At 37.5% G+C, this 19,763-nt stretch overlaps 1 protein-coding gene across 1 annotated transcript in view; it reads left to right on the plus strand.

Annotated features, from left to right (window-relative positions):
• The first annotated feature begins 2,524 nt into the window (after positions 1-2,524).
• HNMT (histamine N-methyltransferase) overlaps positions 2,525-19,763 on the plus strand; it is a 46,158-nt gene continuing 28,919 nt past the window's right edge. The window contains exons 1-2 of the mRNA XM_007086403.3: positions 2,525-2,780; positions 15,881-15,933. Coding sequence (XP_007086465.1) covers positions 2,644-2,780; positions 15,881-15,933 — 190 coding nt within the window. The 5' untranslated portion in view covers positions 2,525-2,643. The remainder of the gene's footprint in view (positions 2,781-15,880; positions 15,934-19,763) is intronic.

Genomic DNA, 19,763 nt, shown 5'->3' on the forward strand with positions numbered 1-19,763 from the left:
TAATGTAAAGGATGAAGAGTATCTGAAGGTGGAGAGTAGCTCAATAGTGAAAATGATAAAGTACAATTTTAGTCATTTAAAATAACTGAAAGCCTACTGTGGGCAGCACACATCATGGAGAGTTGTGACGCAATTCCTGTCTCTATTAGCTAGCAATCACATAGGGACTAGCAGGGGGGATGAGGCAAGTATGTTAGTAAACCCTAACATAAGGACAAATGCCATCAAAGTTGTAAGAGGCTGAAAGTTAAGAGCACAACTGCTAATCCTTTTGGGGGGAATATGGAAGGCTTCATGGAAGTGGTAGCCTATGAAGAGTAGGAATATTTTCAGTGGGTGGGGTAAGAGGAGGAACTGAAGGAGGGGCCGTTATGTGGAGAGGGGTAGGAAGGAAAGCACAGGGATACATCCAGAGAAGCAGCACAGTTGGAAGGGACACACTGGCAAGTCCAAAGGAAAATGAAACAGAAGTCTGGATGATTTGGGGGAGGGGGAGAGGGTGGTGGGCAAAGAGTGAGTCTTGGACTTAACTTGGGGTATGGTGGAGAGACAGTACACATTTTGCAGGGAGAGGAGTGACTTTATCATTACTGTGCTTTAAAAAACTGAATTTGGCAGTGGCAATAAAATTGGCGAGGATCTGTGTGACTCCTAAGGCACGAAGGCCAGGAAGAAAATAGCAGAGTAGGTCAACAACAACAGCAACCAGAATCTCAAGTAGGATAGAGGTCCTGAGAATGGGGAGGAAATCCTTAATGAAACATAAATGAAGAGCTGACTGTTGGAGAAAAATTTGACAAGGGACGCAGGTGATGGTCTCAGGTGAAGAATGAGTTTTAATTAAAAGCAGGTTTTAGTAGGCACTTTTGAAGTTAAGGTCAATGACATTTCTTCACAGCTGAATACACCCTTACTAAATATTTGTTTAGTAGATGAATATGTAAATGAATGATTTGGATTGAGTGCTTAAGAAAAGAGCAGAGGTGGTAATGAAGAACCAGAAGCTTGTGAGAGTCAGTTTGAGGAAGACAGGGCTGGTTGGATAGACATGACAGTTGAGTAGCGTATATTTGTATGTGTGTAGCCCTAGTTGCTAAGTTAGCGCCTGGTGGTCAAATCCAGCCCAGCAACTTGTTTTTGTGCAGCCCATGAGCTAAGAATAACTTACATCTTTCCATGACTGGAAAAAATCCAAAGAAGAGTAATATTTCATGACATGTGAAAATGACATGAAACTCAATTTCAGTGTTTTTGTTTGTTTGTTTGTTTTGTTTCTCATCCAGAAGGGACCAGCTTGCATTTTATGGGAGCAGCAACAATGTGCTAAGCATAACGTACTTGTTATCCACATAATTCTCACTAAAACCCTATCAGATTTTAATTCATTGTTCCCAGTTTACTGATGAGCAAACAGAAACTTGTCTTTCAGCCAAGGACACATAGTTACACACTACACCCACATGAATCTGCTTTTCCGGGTTTCCCACTTTCTCCTAGGATAAAAGCACAGTTCTAAGAGTAGTGAGACCATGAGTGCTTATAAAAGAGGGTTTGTTGAATGCTTGAAGGGCAGTTTTGGAGCTGAATCAGAGCAGAGGAATGGCTTAGGCAGATACATTTCTAAGAGAGGCACATGAATTCACTCATTAATTCTTACAACTCTTCCATTGGATACTATTATTAACATCCTGTGCTGGAGAAGGAGTGGTCTTCTTCAACACCACTTCCCAAACAAAGCTCTGGCACATGAACACTCTAACACTGTGGGTCTCTGATAGGTGACACCACTAGGCTGCCAGAGGTTCATCTAACCCTAAGTATCTAAAATCTCATGTTCAGAAGAATTTAGGGAATGACTTTTATGGACTTGGCTTTTACCCCTTCTCCTGCATTTTGTGCCCTAAGACTACTCTCATTCCCCTGATTCTTCCCCATACTCCAGCAGGCCTCTCACACCTTCCAATTAATAATTTCCAGGTCCCTCCAGGATGGTTTCTGCTAAGGAGACTTCCTGAATCACAACAAACCAGCATTTGAAGAAACGCAGTGGAGGAGTGTAAAAAGTTCATGTTCTGAGAAGGGTGAAGGCAAGAAATTCTCCTGTAGAAAGCATGGAGGCAGACATCCATCTTCTGTCAAAGATTTCAGCAGGGGTATATTTCTGAAAGTGGTTTGTAGCCTTGTAACTGGCTGTTTACCCTGTGTTTGTCGCCTTTGGCCCTTAAAGCAGCCACTGTCCCACTTGGAATTCACTCCTGGCAAAGGCTGACAAAACAGGAAGTGATTAGAATGGGATCAGTTTTTATGACTTTCCGAACTTCAGACGTTTAAAAACAAGTTGTAACAGTGGATTTATTGCTTTGCTTTACCACCTCCGTTTCTTATAAAGGAACACTGCAGGGGTTAAAGTATCAGCTCAAAGTCCTGAACAAATAACTGACGTAAGAATGTGATTTGCACACCAGCCTTCGTTGCATGTTAAAACTCAAAGCAGGCTTTTCTGGCATGGGGGGGGGGGGGGGAGGAAGTGGTGCGAGAAGTGGGGATAGGAATTGGTGGGGGTGAGTAGAGAGACAAGGAACTGGGAAGAGGAGGGGAAGTTAAAGCTTCTCCTCCTTTTCTGCCTTCCATCAGAAACCAAACATGGCATCTTCCATGAGGAGCCTGTATTCTGACCACAGCAGATACGTTGAATCTTTCCGGAGGTTTCTCAGCAGTTCCACGGAACACCAGTGCATGCAGGAATTCATGGACCAGAAGCTGCCAGGCATAATAGCAAGGTAACAAAAAAGGACGTTTTTGTCAGAGCCAAGCCTCGGGCTCTTTCTATGCGGTGATAGATGGGTCGAGCCCAGCCCTGCAGGCTGGGCGAGGGGATAAGAAGGAGCTACTGATAGCAGCTGCCGCCTGGCGCTCCTCGCCCCCCTGGCGCCCCTTCTCCTGCGGCGCTTTAGTTAGACGCTCGCTTTCAACGTTCACAGGCTGTGATTTGTGCAGTGTTTCCAGCCGCGCCGAGATAAGCGTTAACCATTTGAAGGCACACATCCATATGTTCATTTGGGAAAAGATACAGATCTTTGAGCTCAGATTTTTCAGCCCTCCTCCAGATTTTACGTGTCTCAAAAAAAAAATCCCAAACGGAGAGTCTAGTATTCTTTTCATTAGAATCAAATATAAATAATTACCAACTCCTGTTTGCCCCTGAGGATTGAGTGAGTGCTTCTCAGTTCTTCTAATGTCCATTTAAATTCACTTCTGTACTCATTATTATAGTTATCACTCCAAAAAAATTGTCTTTTCCTTTCAACTTAATATTAGCAATGTGGTTCTTAAAAAAAAAAAAAGCATTTTTCCATTATCAGTGAAACTCACTAGTTCCTATCCTTCTTGCAGACTTCTTTTTTTGGTGATTAATGTGTTCAATTTGTGCCAGAGCTGATAAGCATTACGAGAGTAAAAGATTCCACATGCTAAAGATAATCAAATCACCTATCTGGAGGTGGATTGCTGTAACTTACTCTGCTTCAGGAAATAATGATAGAAAACTGGGAAGAAATGACTGACTGTGGATCCAATTTACAACAGCAACAGAAACTGATATTTTATCTTTTGCTGGATTTCTCTATTGTAGGCCTGACATTCTTTCACCAGGACAGTACCTCTGCCTGATCAGAGCAGATATTGCTGGATGTGTAGGGGATTCCATTCCCCTATTTTTCTTTTTACTGTTAAATTTTTTTTTAATGTTTATTTATTTTTAAGAGAGAGAGACAGCCTGACAGAGTGTGAGTGGGGGAGGGGCAGAGAGAGAAGGGAACACAGAATCCGAAGCAGTGTCCAAGCTCCAAGCTGTCAGCACAGACAGTCATGGGGCTCAAACTCATGAACCTCAAGATCATGACCTAAGCTGAAGTAGGATGCTTAGCCCACTGAGTCACCCAGGCGGCCCTCCCTTTCTGTTTTTTGTGGTTCAGTTTTTACTTTTTTTTACGTTTATTTATTTTGAGAGAGGGAGAGAGTGCATGCTCCAGTAAGCAGGGGAGGGGCAGAGAGTGAGGGAGAGAACCCCATGCAGGCTTTGCACTGTCACTGCAGAGCCCAACACCTGGCTCAAACTCACAAACTGAGATCATGACCTGAGCCGAAACCAAGAGTCAGACACTTAACCTACTGAGTCACCCAGGTGCCCCATGGTTCAGTTTTTAAATGTTTTTTTTTTAATAGAGTGTTATATAATTTATTACTAATTAATAAGTAATAGATAATGATGCCAAAATCAAAGCATACAGTACATTAAGATAATTTCTTCTCTAGGAACTAATAATTTACTTTTTTGGGTCTTTTTGCTCATTTATAAAATTAAAGGTAATGACTTAATTTCCGAATTCTATTGTAGTACTAAAGGTCTGTGTTCATGTCTGTAGTTTATCCAGATCCTTGGTTTTCTTCGGTCATCAGTGGCTTGAATAGGTACCATGGATGGTTATAACATAATGAATGATGACCCCTATCTTCACAGAGTATACAATCTAGTTGGAAATCTTGAATATAGAATTTCTGAAAGACTGTAGAACTTTCAAAGGCATAATTAAATTTGCATTGCAGTGCTAAAAATACTGAAAATATTGCAGTGGTAAAAATTCCTAGCCCTACTCACTCCCATCTGACTCCCATTCTCCAGAAGCAACCACCTTCAACACTTTGAAATATTTCAGTTGTTTCTTATGAAATTTTCTTTCCTAATTCTAAATAACATGTTATTCTTGTCTTTCTTAATTTTACTGCATTAAAATAGCTAAATACGCACATTTCCTCCCCTATCATGTCAGTATATTTATTTTTTTAATTTTTTAAAAAAATTTTAATGTTTATTTATTTCTGAGACAGAGAGAGACAGAGCATGAGTGGGGGAAGGACAGAGAGAGAGGGAGACACAGAATCCGAAGCAGGCTCCAGGCTCTGAGCTGTTAGCACAGAGCCTGACGCAGGGCTCGAACTCACAGACCGTGAGATCATGACCTGAGCCGAAGTCAGTCGCTCAACTGACTGAGCCACCCAGGCACCCCTCATGTCAGTATATTTATGTCAAAATTTTTGGTTAAATAATTTGAATGTTTATATCATTTTGCCTATGTACATATTATTCATAATTGAATGATGGGTTATACTACAATCACATTTCCTTTCAGGTATTTTTTTGTTTTTCCTAGAGATAACTATTGTTTTTATTTTAGTTTCTTTTCTTAGTTTTCCATATATCTACTGATGTGAAAATGTTGGGGTTTGGGAAGGAACAGATAAGAAAGAATTCTTGAGACGTCTTTGGTGCAAAAGGTGTTTTTTAAATTTTTAGTTATTTAATTTTTCATATTTACTTATTTTGCGAGAGAGAAAGAGGGGTGGGGAAGGGCAGAGAGAGGCGAGAGAGACTCCAGAGCAGGTTCCATGCTGTCAGTGCAAAGTCCTACACAGGGCTTGATCTCACAAACCATGAGATCATGACCTGAGCCAAAATCAAGAGTCAGACACTTAACCGACAGAACCACTCAGGTGCCCCAAAGAAGGTGGTTTTATTAAAGCACAGGCAGGACAGGACCCATGGGCAGAAAGAGCTGTACAGGGGTTATGAGGAGTGGCTGATTATATACTTTTGAATTGGAAAGGGGTTAGAGATAGCATTAAGTATCTAAAAATTTGGAAGCAATGTTTCCAGGACCTTGAGGAACTAGCTTTTGTTAGGAAAAGGCCATTTACTACTATTTAGTTAAACCTTAGTCAAGAGACCCTTCAGATGTATATCAAAGGGCCATCTGCTTGGAGGATGATTGCTAACATATATCTGGGGAGAGTAGAGAGAAAGGAAGCTTCCAAAGGAATTTTTATATGTTAAAGGAGACTTCTAGAATCCTGAAGTTCAGGCTAATGTTAAGCCAAGGCTGCCTTTTGCCCTTAGCAAAATATTAACATCGAGGTAACTAAGCTCCTTGAGGAAGGTCACTCTGTCTCAAGGACATGTCAATGGGCTGTAAGTTGTAAGGAAATTTAATTTTTTTCTTTTGTTTCGTTCTCCACATCACTATCACTACTTATACCCCAAGCAGAAGTATTAATCCTCTCAATACAGTCCAGCAGATCAAGACATCTGTTAACTTTTCCCCATGGGAACATCTATTCTGGAGCTCTGTTCATTTTTTCAGTCTGTGGCGATTTGCTCTCCGTCTGCTATACGATTATTAATAAGATAATTTATTTCACCTTCTAGATATTCTCTTCCCTTCTCTGAAATATTGGATTCCCTAATTCTAGATCTCATGCCATTCTTTTCTTGATTTCTTTTGGATTGGAAACAATCCCCTATCTGTAGGTGAAGCATGGGGTGGGGAGAATTCCAGTATAGCTGTAAATAATAAAGTTTTTTGTTGTTGCTATATGTAATGCATTTAGAGCCTTGACTCTAAAGTCAAGTAGTAAGTAGTAAGTGGTAAGTTTTCAATAATTATTAATCATTACAATATATGAAATGGGATAATAATAGTGTCTAACTCAAAGAAGAGTTGTGAAGTTTCAGAGTAAAATCACTTAGCTGTGCCTGGAATAATACTAATTGCTAATACGTGTTGAGTGCTTGCCACGTACAGACATATTTCTAAGAGATTTACATGAATTAAATAATATAATACAACTCCTCCTTAAGCCAGCTACTATTATTACAGTCCTACACAGTAGATGGTATTATTATCCTATTTCATAGGTAATAAAGATGCAGAGAAATTAGATAATTTGCTCAAGGTAACATATCAGTAAGCTGGGATTTCAACCTTGGTACTCTGCTTCATAGCTTCCCTGTGCTATCTACAATATAAAGCAGTTTTAAGAATTAACCAAGAGCATAGATAGAGATGGGTGTATCAGGACTATGATTATGAATGGGAAGATAATTAGAACTAAGAAAGGCAACTCATTCATATGTGCTCTTGACTCTATCCTTTCCAGTTTTCTTAAAAACCTTGCTTCAGTCTCTGTTTTTGTCATACTACTCTGTGTAGGCTCTTTCACTTCAGGGGGAAAAAAAATCTAAAGTGCCAAGAAACAAGCACTACTCTTTCAGTTCCTGCTTCCTCTTCCCATTCTTACTCTTTTGTCCTATGTCAACAATCTCTAGCTTCTTCCTCTTTATTTGGTTTGCTTTTAATCTCACTGCCATCAGACTTATGCCCTCAACCTTCTTTTAAAACTATTATCAAAGATATTCATATTGCCAAATTCATTGGAGACGATTCCTCCTTTATTTTTTGGTAGTACACTCGGCTACTGTTGACACTACCTATGGCTTTCTCAGAGTTTCTCTAATTCTATCCTCTATGAGCTTTATTGTTTTCCTCTTTGTCCCCTTTGTGGGTTCCCCATAATGCAGTGACTTTTAAAAGTTGACATTGCATATCATCCCACTGATCATCTAATTCTTTGTAATATGCTTGGGTGATAAAATCTAGTCTCCTAGTTTTGACCATTAGCTTTATGATGCTAATTCTCCAGAATACATCACCGACCCTGATCTCTCTCCCACTCAGCTTAAATCTTGCATATCCAAATGTCTGTAGATACATATTTATTAAAAACATTCTTGAGGGTTTTTATCAAGAAAGGATGCTGTATTTTGTCAAAGGCTTTTTCTGCATCTATTGAGAGGATCATATGGTTTTTATCCTTTCTTTTATTAATGTGATGTATCACGTTGATTTATTTGTGGATATTGAACCAGCCCTACAGCCCAGGAATAAATCCCACTCGATTGTGGTGAATAATTCTTTTAATGTATTGTTGGATTCAGTTTGCTAGTAGCTCGTTGAGAATTTTTGCGTCCATGTTCACCACGGAAATTGGTGTGTAGTTCTCCTTTTTAGTGGGGTCTTTGTCTGGTTTTGGAATCAAGGTAATGCTGGCCTCATAGAATGAATTTGGAAATTTTCCTTCCATTTCAATTTTTTGGAACAGTTTCAAAAGAATAGGTGTTAACTCTTCTTTAAACGTTTGGTAGAATTCTCCTGGAAAGCCACTCAGCCCTGGACTCAAGAAAGTAGGGAAAGAAACACCTCATGATAATAAAGGCCATATACAAGACCCACAGCTAATATTATCCTCAATGGGGAAAAACTGAGAGCTTTCCCCCTAAGGTCAGGAACACAACAGGGATGTCCACTCTCACAATTGTTGTTCCATATAGTGATGCAAGTCCTAGACTCAGCAATCAGACAACAAAAAGAAATAAAAGGCATTCAAATCAGCAAGAAAGAAGTTAAATTTTCACTCTTTGTAGACGATATTATATTCTACATGGAAAACCCAAAAGACTCCACCAAAAAACTTCTAGAATTGATAAATGAATCCAACAAAGTCACAGGATATAAAATCAACATACTGAAATCTGTGGGCATTTCTATACACCAATAATGAAGCAGGAGAAAGAGAAATGAAGGAATCAATGTAATTTACAATTGCACCAAATACCACAAAAAACCTAGGAATAAACTTAAGCAAAGAGGTAAAAGATCTATACGTTGAAAACTACAGAAAGCTTATGAAAGAAATTATAGAAGACACAAAGAAATGGAAAAAACAATCCATGCTCATGGATTTGAAGAACAAACATTTTTAAAATGTTGATACTGCCCAAAGCAATCTACATATCCAATGCAATCCCTATCAAAATAATACCAGCATTCTTCACAGAGCTAAAACAAACAATTCTAAAATTTGTATGGAACCAGAAAAGACCCCAAATAGACAAAGTAGTGTTAAAAAAGAAAAAGAAAGCTGGAGGCATCACAATTCCAGGCTTCAAGCTGTATTACAAAGCTGTAATCATGAAGACAGTATGGTACTGGCACAAAAACAGATACATAGGTCAATGGAACAGAACAGAAAACCCAGAAATGGACTCACAAACACATGGAAAACTAATCTTTGACAAAGCAGGAGAGTATCCAATGGAAAAAAGACAGTGTCTTCAGCAAGTGGTGTTAGGAAAACTGGACAGCAACATGCAGAATGAACCGGGGTACTTCCTTACACTATAAACAAAAATAAACTCAAAATGGTTGAAAGACCTAAATGTAAGACAGGAAACCATCAAAATCCTAGAAGAGAAAACAAGCAACAATCTCTTTGACCTCGGCCACAGCAACTTCTGAGTATACCTGTCTGCAGAGGGAAGGGAAACAAAAGCAAAAATGAACTATTAAGATCTCATCAAGATAAAAAAGCTTCTGCACAGCAAAGGAAACAATCAACAAAACTAAAAAGCAACTAACTGATTGGGAGAAGGTATTTGCAAATGACATGTTGGGTAAAGGGTTAGTATCAGAAAATCTATAAAGAATTTATCAAAATCAACACCCAAAAAACAAATCATCTAGTGAAGAAATGGGCAAAAGACAGGAACAGATACTTTTTGAAAGAAGACATCCAGATGGCTAACAGACACATGAAAAGATGCTCAACATCACTCATCATCAGGGAAATACAAATCAAAACCACAATGAAATGCCACCTCACACCTATCAGAATGGCTAAAATTAACAACTCAGGAAACAACAGATGTTGACAAAGATTCAGAGAAAGGGGAACACTTTTGCAGTGCTGGTGGGAATGCAGACTGGTGCAGCCACTCTGGAAAACAGTATGGAGGTTCCTCCATAGAGGAACTACCCTATGACCCAGCAATTGCACTACTATTTATTCCAAAGGGTACAGGTGTGCTGCTTCGAAGGGGCACATGCACCCCAATGTTTATAGAAGCACTATTAATAATAGCCAAATTATGGAAAGAGCCCAGATGTCCATCGACCAACAAATGGATAAAGAAGATGTGGTGTATATATATACAATGGAATATTAGCAATATAAAAGAATGAAATCTTGCCATTTGTAACAACATGGATGGAACTAGAGTGTATTATGCGAAGCAAAATAAGCCAAAGGAAGATAAATATCATATTTTCACTCATATGCGGAATTTTTTTTATTTTTTTACTCATATACAGAATTTAAGAAACAAAAGAGATGAACATATGGGAAGGGAAGGAAATATAAGATAAAAACAGAGGGAAGCACACCACAAGAGACTCTTAAATAAAGAGAACAAACTGAGGGTTGCTGGAGGGGTGTGAGGAGGGGATGGGCTAAACGGGTGATGGACATTAAGGTGGGCACTTTTTGGGATGAGCCCTGGGTTTTATACATAAGTGATGAATCACTAAATTCTACTCCTGAAATCATTGTTACACTATATGTTAAGTAGCTTGGATTTAAATAAAATTAAAATGATTTTTTAAAAAACAAAACAAAAACAAAAACAAAACATCTTACAAAATATAAACTTGTCATCAAAATATATTCTCCAGCTTCCTTTTTCTCACCATGATTTTTGCAGTTATCCAAGCTTGAAATTAATCAGTCACTGTACTCTAACTTTTTTCTAATACCCCCCACCTTTTTTTATTAACATCAATCAAAAACAAGTCAATGTTACCTCCCAGTCCATCAATTCCATTCCATTTCTAGTACTAGAACCAAAATACTGGGCTCTATTTTTTTCTTTATTTTTATTGTTTTAAATGTTTATTTATTTTGAGAGAGAGTGCAAATGGAGGAAGGGCCGAAAGAGAGAATCCTAAGCAGGTTCTGTGCTGTCAGTGCAGAGCTTGATGCAGGGCTCAATCTCACAAATGGTGAGATCATGGCCTCAGCCAAAATCAAGAGGCAACAGTTAACCAACTGAGGCACCCAAGTGCTGCAAGTATTTTATTCTTTTTAATGCAGTTGTAAATGGGATTGCATTCTTGATTTTTCTTTCTGCTAGTTTGTTTAGTGTACAGAGATGGTATAGATTTCTGCAATTAATTTTGTATCCTAAAATTTTACTGAACTTATACTTTTAATAGTTTTTTAGTGGAATCTTTAGGGTTTTCTATATATAGTGTCGTGTCCTCTGTAAATAGTGGCAGTTTAACTTTTTCCTTACCAACTTAAATGCCTTTATTTCTTTTTCGTGTCTGATTGCTGTGCCTAGGACTTCAGTATTGTGTTGAATAACAGTTGTAAGAGTGGAAATCTTTGTCTTATTGCCGACATTAGAGGGGAAGCTTTCAGCTTTTCACGAGAGCATGATGTTAACTGTGGGTTTTTCCTATTTGGCCTTTATCATGTTATGGTATGTTCCCTTTAAGCCCACTTTGTTGAACATTTTTATCATGAATAAATGTTTAACTTTGTCAAATGTCTTTTTTTTTGCATCTAATGAGATGATAATATGATTTTTACCCTTCATTTTGTTAATGTGGTATATCATGTTGATTGATTAGCAGATATTGAATCATCCTCATATCCCAGAATAAATCCTACTTGATTGTGGTGAATGATCCTTTTAATGTATTGTTGAATTCAGTTTGTTAATATTTTGCTGAGAATTTATGAATCTATTTTGGATCTTGGCCATTTTGTTTTGTCTTCTTTTGTTTTTGTAGTGTCTTTGTCTGCTTTTTATTTTGGTATTAGGGTAATGCTGGTTCCGTAGCATGAATTTGGAAGCATTCCTTTCTCTTCCCTTTTTTGGAATAATTTGAGAAGTATAGGTATTAGCTCTTTAAATGTTTGGCAGAATTCCCCAGTGAATCCTTCTGGTGCTGGACTTTTGTTTGTTGGAAGTTTTTTGATTACTGATTCAGTTTTGTCGATAGTAATCTGCCTGTTCAGATTTTCTATTTCTTCCTGATTCAGTCTTAGAATCTTCTATTTCTTGGTGTATGATTTGTTGGTATATAATTTTTCATAGTAGTCTCTTATAATCTTTTGTATTTCTATGGTGTCAGTTGTAACTTCTCATTCATTTCTGATTTTATTTGAGTCCTCGCTCCTTTTTTCTTAATGAATCTGGCTAAAGTTTTATGAATTCTGTTTATCTTTTCAAAGAATCAGCTCTTGGTTTCACTGATCTTTCCTATTGTTTTTTAAGTATTTAATTTATTTATTTCATCTCTGATCTTTATCATTTCCTTCCTTCTACTAATTTTGAATTTTGTTTATTCTTTTCCAAGTTCTTTTAGGTGAAAGATTAGATTGTTTGAGATTTTTCTTGTTTCTTAAGTAGACAAGTAGCACTATAAACTTCTTAGAATTGCATTTGCTGCATCCCAAACACTTTGCACTGTCGAGTTTCCATTTTTATTGTTTCCAGATATTTTTTTTTATTTCCTCTTTGATTTCTTAGTTGATCCATAGGGTTTTTAGTAGCATACTGCTTAGCCTCCATGTTTTTTTTCCCCATTTTTTTTCTTGTAATTGATTTCTACTTTCATATGGCTATGAGAAGAAAAGATGTTCAGTATGATTTCAGTTATCTTAAGTGTATTGATACAAGTTTTGTGGCCTACCATGTGCACTTGAAAAAAAAGGGTATTCTGCTGTTTTTGAATGGAATGTTCTGTATATATCTGTTAAGTCCATATGATCTAATGTGTCATTCCAAGCCATTGTTTGCTGATTAATTTTCTGCCAGGATGTTAACTGATTCATTGATGTAAAGGTGTTGTAAAGTTCCCTATTATTATTGTATTACTGTTAATTCTTTATGTCTGATAATATTTGCTTTATATATTTAGGTGTTTCTATGTTGGGTGAATAAATATATATAGTTGTTAATTGTTTTTGTAGTTCTGTTCTTTTTCTCTTGCTCTATTGCCATGTGATTTGATGACTTTCTTTAGTGTAAAGCTTGGATTCCTTTCTCTTTATTTTTTGTGTATTTATTACAAATTTTTGGTTTATGGTTACTATGAGACTCATATATAACATCTTATGTATATATCAGTCCATATTAAGTTTATGGTTGCTTAAGTTCAAACACATTCTAAAAGAAAAACATTTTTACACCCCCCTCAACATTTTATGTATATGATGTCATATTGTATATCTCTATTCTGTGTAATCCTTAACTAATTTTTGTAGATATAATTTATATATATATTTATAATTTATTTCACCACTTTTGTGTTTTATACTTCATTTTAGCTTTATTTGCTTTTACCAGTGATTTTTTTTTCCTTTCATAATTTTCTTACTTCTAGTTATGGCTTTTTATTTTCCTTGTTAAGAAGCCCCTTTAACATTTCTTGTGTGTCTGGTTTAGTGGTGATAGAATCCTTTAATTTTGGTTTGTCTGGGAAATTCTATATCTCTTATTCAATTTTGAATGTTAACCTTGCAGGTAGAATATTCTTGGTTGTAGGTTTTTTCCTTCTGGCCTGGAAAGTTTCTGGTGAAAAATCAGCTTATAGCCTTATGAGATTTCCCTTTTACACAACTGTTTTCTTTTCTCTTGCTGCTTTTAATATTTTCATCTTATCTTTAATTTTTTTATATTGTAATTATTATGTATCTTGAGGTAGACCTCCTCTGATACATCTTGTTTGGGGCTCTCTGTGACTCCTGGAGCTGTTTCCTCCCACAGGTTGGGGAAATTTTCAGTAATTATTTCTTCACATAAGTTTTCTGCCTCTTCTTTTCCTTCTGGCACTCCTGTAATATGAATGTTAGCACACCTGATGTACAGAGGACCCTTAACTTCTCCTCATTTTTTAAAAAATTATTTTTTCTTTTTGCTGTTCAGCATTGGGGCTTTTCACTATCCTGATTTCCAGATTGATCTGTTCTTCTGCATCCTCTAATGTGCTGTTGATTCCCTCAAGTATATTTTTCATTTCAGTTACTGTGTTTTCAAACTCTTATCGTCTGAGAGTTTCAAAACTCTTATTGGTTCTTTTTTACATTTTCTGTCTCTTCACTGAGGTTCTCATGGAGTTCATCCACTCTTCTTCCAAATCTAGTGAGCATCATTATAAACATTACTCACATTTCTTCATCAGGTAGTTTGTTTAGTTCTTTTTCTGATGTTTTGTCTTCTTCTTTTATTTGGAATGTATTCCTGTGTCTTTTAATTTTACCTGATTCTCTGTGTTTATTTCCACACATTAGGTAGATCAGCTATATCTCATAGTTTTGAAAGTAGTGGCCTTGTGTAGAAGGCATCCTGAGGGAGCCAGTAGTGCAATGCCCCCATTCACTAAGGGTACTCTAGGGGTATCCCCTCTGTGGGATACATATGTATTCCTGTTGTGACTAGGCTGAAACTACTATGGGCACACTGATGGGTGGAAATAGCCCATAGCCTGGCTGGCTGAGAGACCAAGCTATAGCTTCTGTGGGCTCACTGGTCAGTGGTATGAGCTCCCAACACAGCCCGCCGAGAGGCCCAGCCACAATTACTGCAGTCATACTGGCAGGTGAGGCTGCTCCCAGTATCCTTGGCACAGAAGTCACTTTGGAGGGGAACTGATATCAGCTGGGGTTGTCTTCTGGGTGTGGTGGGCTGCTTTGGGTGTATGAGCCGCTTTGTAGGGGTATCTGGTGGGGCAGGTCTGGTGGGGCATGCCGGGCAGTGCAAGCAGTAGATGGAGAGTGTCATCATTGGCTCCTACCAATATCCAGCAAGCTAGGCTGAAGAAGGGCAAGAAAAATGATGCCTGCCAGCATTTCCACTCCTGGAGAAAGCTTCTAAAGGTCCCTGCTCCTCCAACACAAATCCTAAAATTAGTCAAGAAACTTCCTTCCTATATGGTTCAGGCACTTTTCAAACTTCAGTCTCGGTACTGGGTCTCTGATTGAGTGATATTAGGAGCAGAGTCTTGGAGAGCCTGGGTGGTTCAGTCGGTTAAGCATCCAACTTTTACTCATGTCATGATCTCACAGTTTGTGAGTTTGAGCCCTGCATCAGGCTCTGTGCTGACAGCTCGGATCCTGGCGCCTGCTTTGGATTCTTTGTCTCCCTCTCTCTCTCTGCCCCTCCCCACTCACACTGTCTCTCTCTCTCTTTCTCTCTCTCAAAAATAAATAAACATAAAAAAAAAAAAAAAGAGCAGAGTCTCAGTTTCCTATAGCCCTCCTGGCTCTCCTGGAGTTGAGTCCTAAGGATTGGGAAAGCAAGATGCTATGACAGCTTGTCTTTTTGGTATAGGTTCCATGACAGGGGATGCCTCAGGTGGGGCTTGATCTCCTCACTCCTCAGGAAGGATCTCCATGCCTTTGATGTCCTTCCAGCCTGTAGTTGCCATGCTAGGGTGTTGGTTCCCTAACACATCTCTGCCCCTCCTACCCTTCTCCAAAGGGCTTCTTCTTTATGTCTTTAGCTGTAGAAAATATGTTTTGCTAGTTCTCAGGGTGAGTTGTATTATATGTCATTGTGACCTCAGTGTGTCTGTGGGAGGAGATGAGCTTGGGGTCTTCCTACTCTGCCATCTTTCCCTTCTCTTAATATTGGGCTTTATTATCTCACATTTCAACTTTAAAGCAAAGTAGTGTCTTATTCATTTTTATATCCTCAATGCTAAATATAGACACATAATAAATGTTTAATAAACATTTTTTCATTGAAAGGAAGTTAGCAAGGAAGAAGGAAGGCAGATATACAGTATGAATCTCCTTAGCCTTTTTCCCATCTATAACAAATGGCTTATTAGATCACTAGACTCAAAGGCCCACTTTTTCTGTTCTTACTCTCCAAGCAATCTCTAAACAAATGGTGTTTCCTATTTCTGAGATGTTTATAGTAATGTTTCTAAAAGTCTTCCAATCAAGATCATTAATGAGTGGGACATATTTTCTAAAGATTTCTAAAGACACTAGTGTAATCACTGACATGAGTGTGACCTTTCATGTTGGCCTAGTTTTTGTTCACTATAAATTTTTCTCTTCCACTAGAGTTGATAATCAGATTTTACAAGGCACATGGCAATCTTTTTCTTAAACTATATAATTTTTTTTTCAGGATTGGAAATACAAAATCAGAAATTAAGATTCTAAGCATTGGCGGAGGTGCAGGTATGAATAACACATTTTTAAAATTTGTATTTCACCCCAAACATCATGCTTTTTGATGGCATACTGTTCATTCTTTAAGAAAACTATTTTTCTTTGCTCCTGGAAGAGATTAGCTTACTAAAACTAGTAAGAGCAGGATCACTTCAACTAAGATTAAGGCCCCCATCGTTTTATAACACTTAGGACTTAAGTCTCCATTAGTATCCAGAATATGGATAAGATATGGCTTTTTAATTCTTTTTTATAAGTGGAAAACCACATAGGATGGCTTTGAGGATAACTTTTGTGCAAAATGATCTAACTGTTCACAGTAAAGGGGAATTTCATTAGACATTCCTTAAGCTTGTGCTACTTAAGTGAGGTCCATGGACCGCTTGCAGCTTTGCAAACTTACTGGACCAGGAGGAGGTAAGAATGCACTGGAATGAAAATCAGTGCACAGCTCCCTTCATTGAGAAAGTATCACTATGGGGGAAAATATGTTTAATGACATAGTTAACTTATACTGTTGTGACCCAACTCTGAGTTGCACTGGCTAAAACTATTTCCTTCCTCTGATTCAGTTCCAAAACTGCCCTCCAAACATTCAGCACACTCCCAAACCCACTTTTATAAGCACCTCATGGTCTCTCTACTCTTTGACCTGCGCTTTCATCCTAGGAGAAAATGGGAAATCCGGAAAAGCAGATTGATGTGGGTGTGGTATGAAACGTTGTGCCCTTGGCTGATACATAACTTCTGTATAATCATCAGTAAAATGGAAACAATGAATTATATCTTATAAGGTTGTAGTGAGAATTATATAGATAACATTTATATCATGGTTAGCACATTGTTACTACACCTGTAAGGTACAGGCTGGTCCTTCAAAAATAAAACAAAAAATTTCACGTGCAGACTTTGCCTCATATCAAACTCCTGAGTAGCATTTGTTTTATTTTTAACTTGCTAGTCATCTGGAGATCTGATTTAATATATCAATATATAAAATAGAGTTACATATATTATTCACATATTTATATCTTTCTTTATTTTCTTTTGACTGAGCAATGGCTTAGTATTGGTTACTTCTTGGTAACAAGTCAACAGTACACTACAACTTTTTATATAGTGCCAAGTGTTAACCTCTTTAGTTTCTTAAGTACTCTAGTGACACATGAATGAGTTAAATTGTGAACCATGTTTACACAAAGATAACCAGGAGCCCTCTAATGGAATAGAATTACTAGTTTTATGTAATCATTTGTTTATTTTTTTCATAAAATATACTGTGTGTGATATAATGTAATGAGGGCTAACTCTTAAAATAATTTTTCTTTATTATCATCTTTCACCAAGAAAATAAAAACCAACAAGGACAAATAATGAAAGATATTATCATGAATGATATTATAGAGATTGTTTAAGCTAAAGTACCCTCTCGTTGCCTACTGATATTCTAAGTCCTAAGGATTACAAAAGGGAATTCGTTTCACCAAGACAGTCCTTTCCAGTGAGTTTTGCATATTAGTTTCAGGCATCCAACAGTCACTGAGACTATCGTTTGATAGTGTCACTTGTGCTTGGACAAGAAGTGAAGCCCCACAAGGAAAAGTAATTAAAAACAATCTCTATCATGGCCAAGTTAATTGACCTTTTAATATAAAGTTAATTGAATTTCTAATGTAAATTTATCCAGATGCTTATAAGCTATCTAGAGAAAGGGACATTTGGCCCGCACAGTGATTCCTTACATAAAGGTGCACATAGGAGCTAATATAGAGAACTTACCAAAACAAAGGTAGCAACACTTGGAGTTTTTCTGACTGAGCGCTAACACTGTATTAGTAACAGGCTCTGCCTTGGATAGAATATGGGTGCCTTTTAAGGTTATTCTTCCTAAGAAGCTGATCAGAAATAGAAGAAGAACTCCAAGGGAAATTCAAATTATAGATAACTTAGTTTTCTCTGCTCCAGTAAATAAGCTACATGAAATTAAAATTGATTTATTTAAAATTCCTAGGTCTACATGTTCCTGGCATGAAAGAAGCAGTGTGTTGTAGGGAAAGGACCCGGTTAAGTTAGTTTGAGTGCTCACATAGAACAGGGAGATGCTTATCTGATAACCTGTCATTGCCTAACTGCAAGCACTGTGCAAAAGAACAATGTATCACTTTACAATGAGATACCTCCTGTCTTTGCCTTAGAGAAATGGTCTCCCCACATGTTCCGCAATCTATAGCATGCCTGAGAGTTTTGCATTGTCCTGTGGCTTCAATATCCTTTCAAGTCAGTCACTGAATTCCAATCCATGGCAAACAAGATCATTGGCCCTATCTAGTACTTGTGCTCCACAATGTATCTTTTTTTTTTTTTTTAGTTTGTTTATTTTGAGAGAGAAAGAGAGAGAGAGAGAGAGAGTAGGGGAGGGGCAGGGAGAGAGAGAGAATCCCAGGCAGGCTCCACAGTATCAGCACTGTTAGTGCAGAGCCCTATGTGGGGCTCAAGCTCGTGAATCATGAGATCATGGCCTGAGCTGAAGCCAGATGCTTAACTGACTGAGCCACCTAGGGGCCCCTCCCATAACGTATCTTACAAGGTTCTACTTCGTTTTTAGCTTAGGGACCTCTCTGGTTTCAGTGTTTAAATTTTCTCTTCCTGATTGTCCAGATACCTGCAGATCATTTTCTGTATATCTTTGGTGCAAATATTTCCTCTGCATTCATAATGGTGCTACCACTTCTTCCCATCACAACAGAAAAACAAATCAAAAACAAACAAACTAAAAACCTCTCTAAATGAAATTGATGCTTTTATATCACTTAAGGCTCATGTTCTTTGACAGCCTATCTTTATTTTCAGAAACATAGGGGCAGGAGCAGGGGGTACATATACACCCTTTCTGTCTTCTGCCTCTCTTCTGTAGAGGTTGGTGATTGTGTAGAGAGAGATTCCATAGTTTAAGAGAATGTAACATTTTTGAAAAACGTGTTTGGTTATTCATTTCAGAAGCTGAGAAATTATTAGGGCTCTGAGCACTTCAAAAGAGAGGAAATTCATGGCAAACTTTTTAATGCCATTTTTAATCTTCCACATCAATTAAATACAATTGACAAATCGCACTGCTAGCCATAGATTATATATTTAATATTAGGAAAATGTATGAAATACGTATGTGAACCCAAAAATAAAGAGAGAAAATCTGGAGAAAAACATCATGAAAGGTAATACAGACCACGTAGCTTTTACAGAGCCCAAATGGGAAGTATAAAGTTGTGTTGTGTACATTGCATGAGTTTGTGCTTTAATGAAACACGGGGTATCTGGAATTGCTTTATTCAAGGTCTTGAAGTACTCACACTATGTTCACTTCAGCAGTTGTTTTTAGATATTGAGAACAACTGCACTGTATTCTAAATCTCGTAGAATATGCTTTTTGGTTCATCCTCAATATTGATAGTTCTTGAAATTAACCACCCAATGGAGCTTCATTATTATTTGTTTTTTAATGAATATTGTGTCTTTATGTTACATAGTACATGGAGAAAAAGAAACCCATATTCTTTTTTGGTAAAGGAGAATGCTAGTTATTTATAGTGCATGCATTTATTCCTGGAAAAATGTTCCAAAAGGCAGTAATGGGCAATGTATTCTCCTTGCCCTGGGCTCTGCTTAAAGGAGAATCTGTGTTCAGTTCCTATGTTCAAACACCAGAAAGTTTTATAAGCATTAGACAAAATGATAACTCAAATAATCTAATTTTACCTAGCTTTCTACTTCTATTTTTATTAACCTTTTGTGTACTAACTCAATTGCCATAACATGTATAATAGTATATATGTTAATAGATA

This window comes from Panthera tigris, chromosome C1 (assembly GCF_018350195.1).
Source record: "Panthera tigris isolate Pti1 chromosome C1, P.tigris_Pti1_mat1.1, whole genome shotgun sequence".
NCBI classification, from domain to species: domain Eukaryota; kingdom Metazoa; phylum Chordata; class Mammalia; order Carnivora; family Felidae; genus Panthera; species Panthera tigris.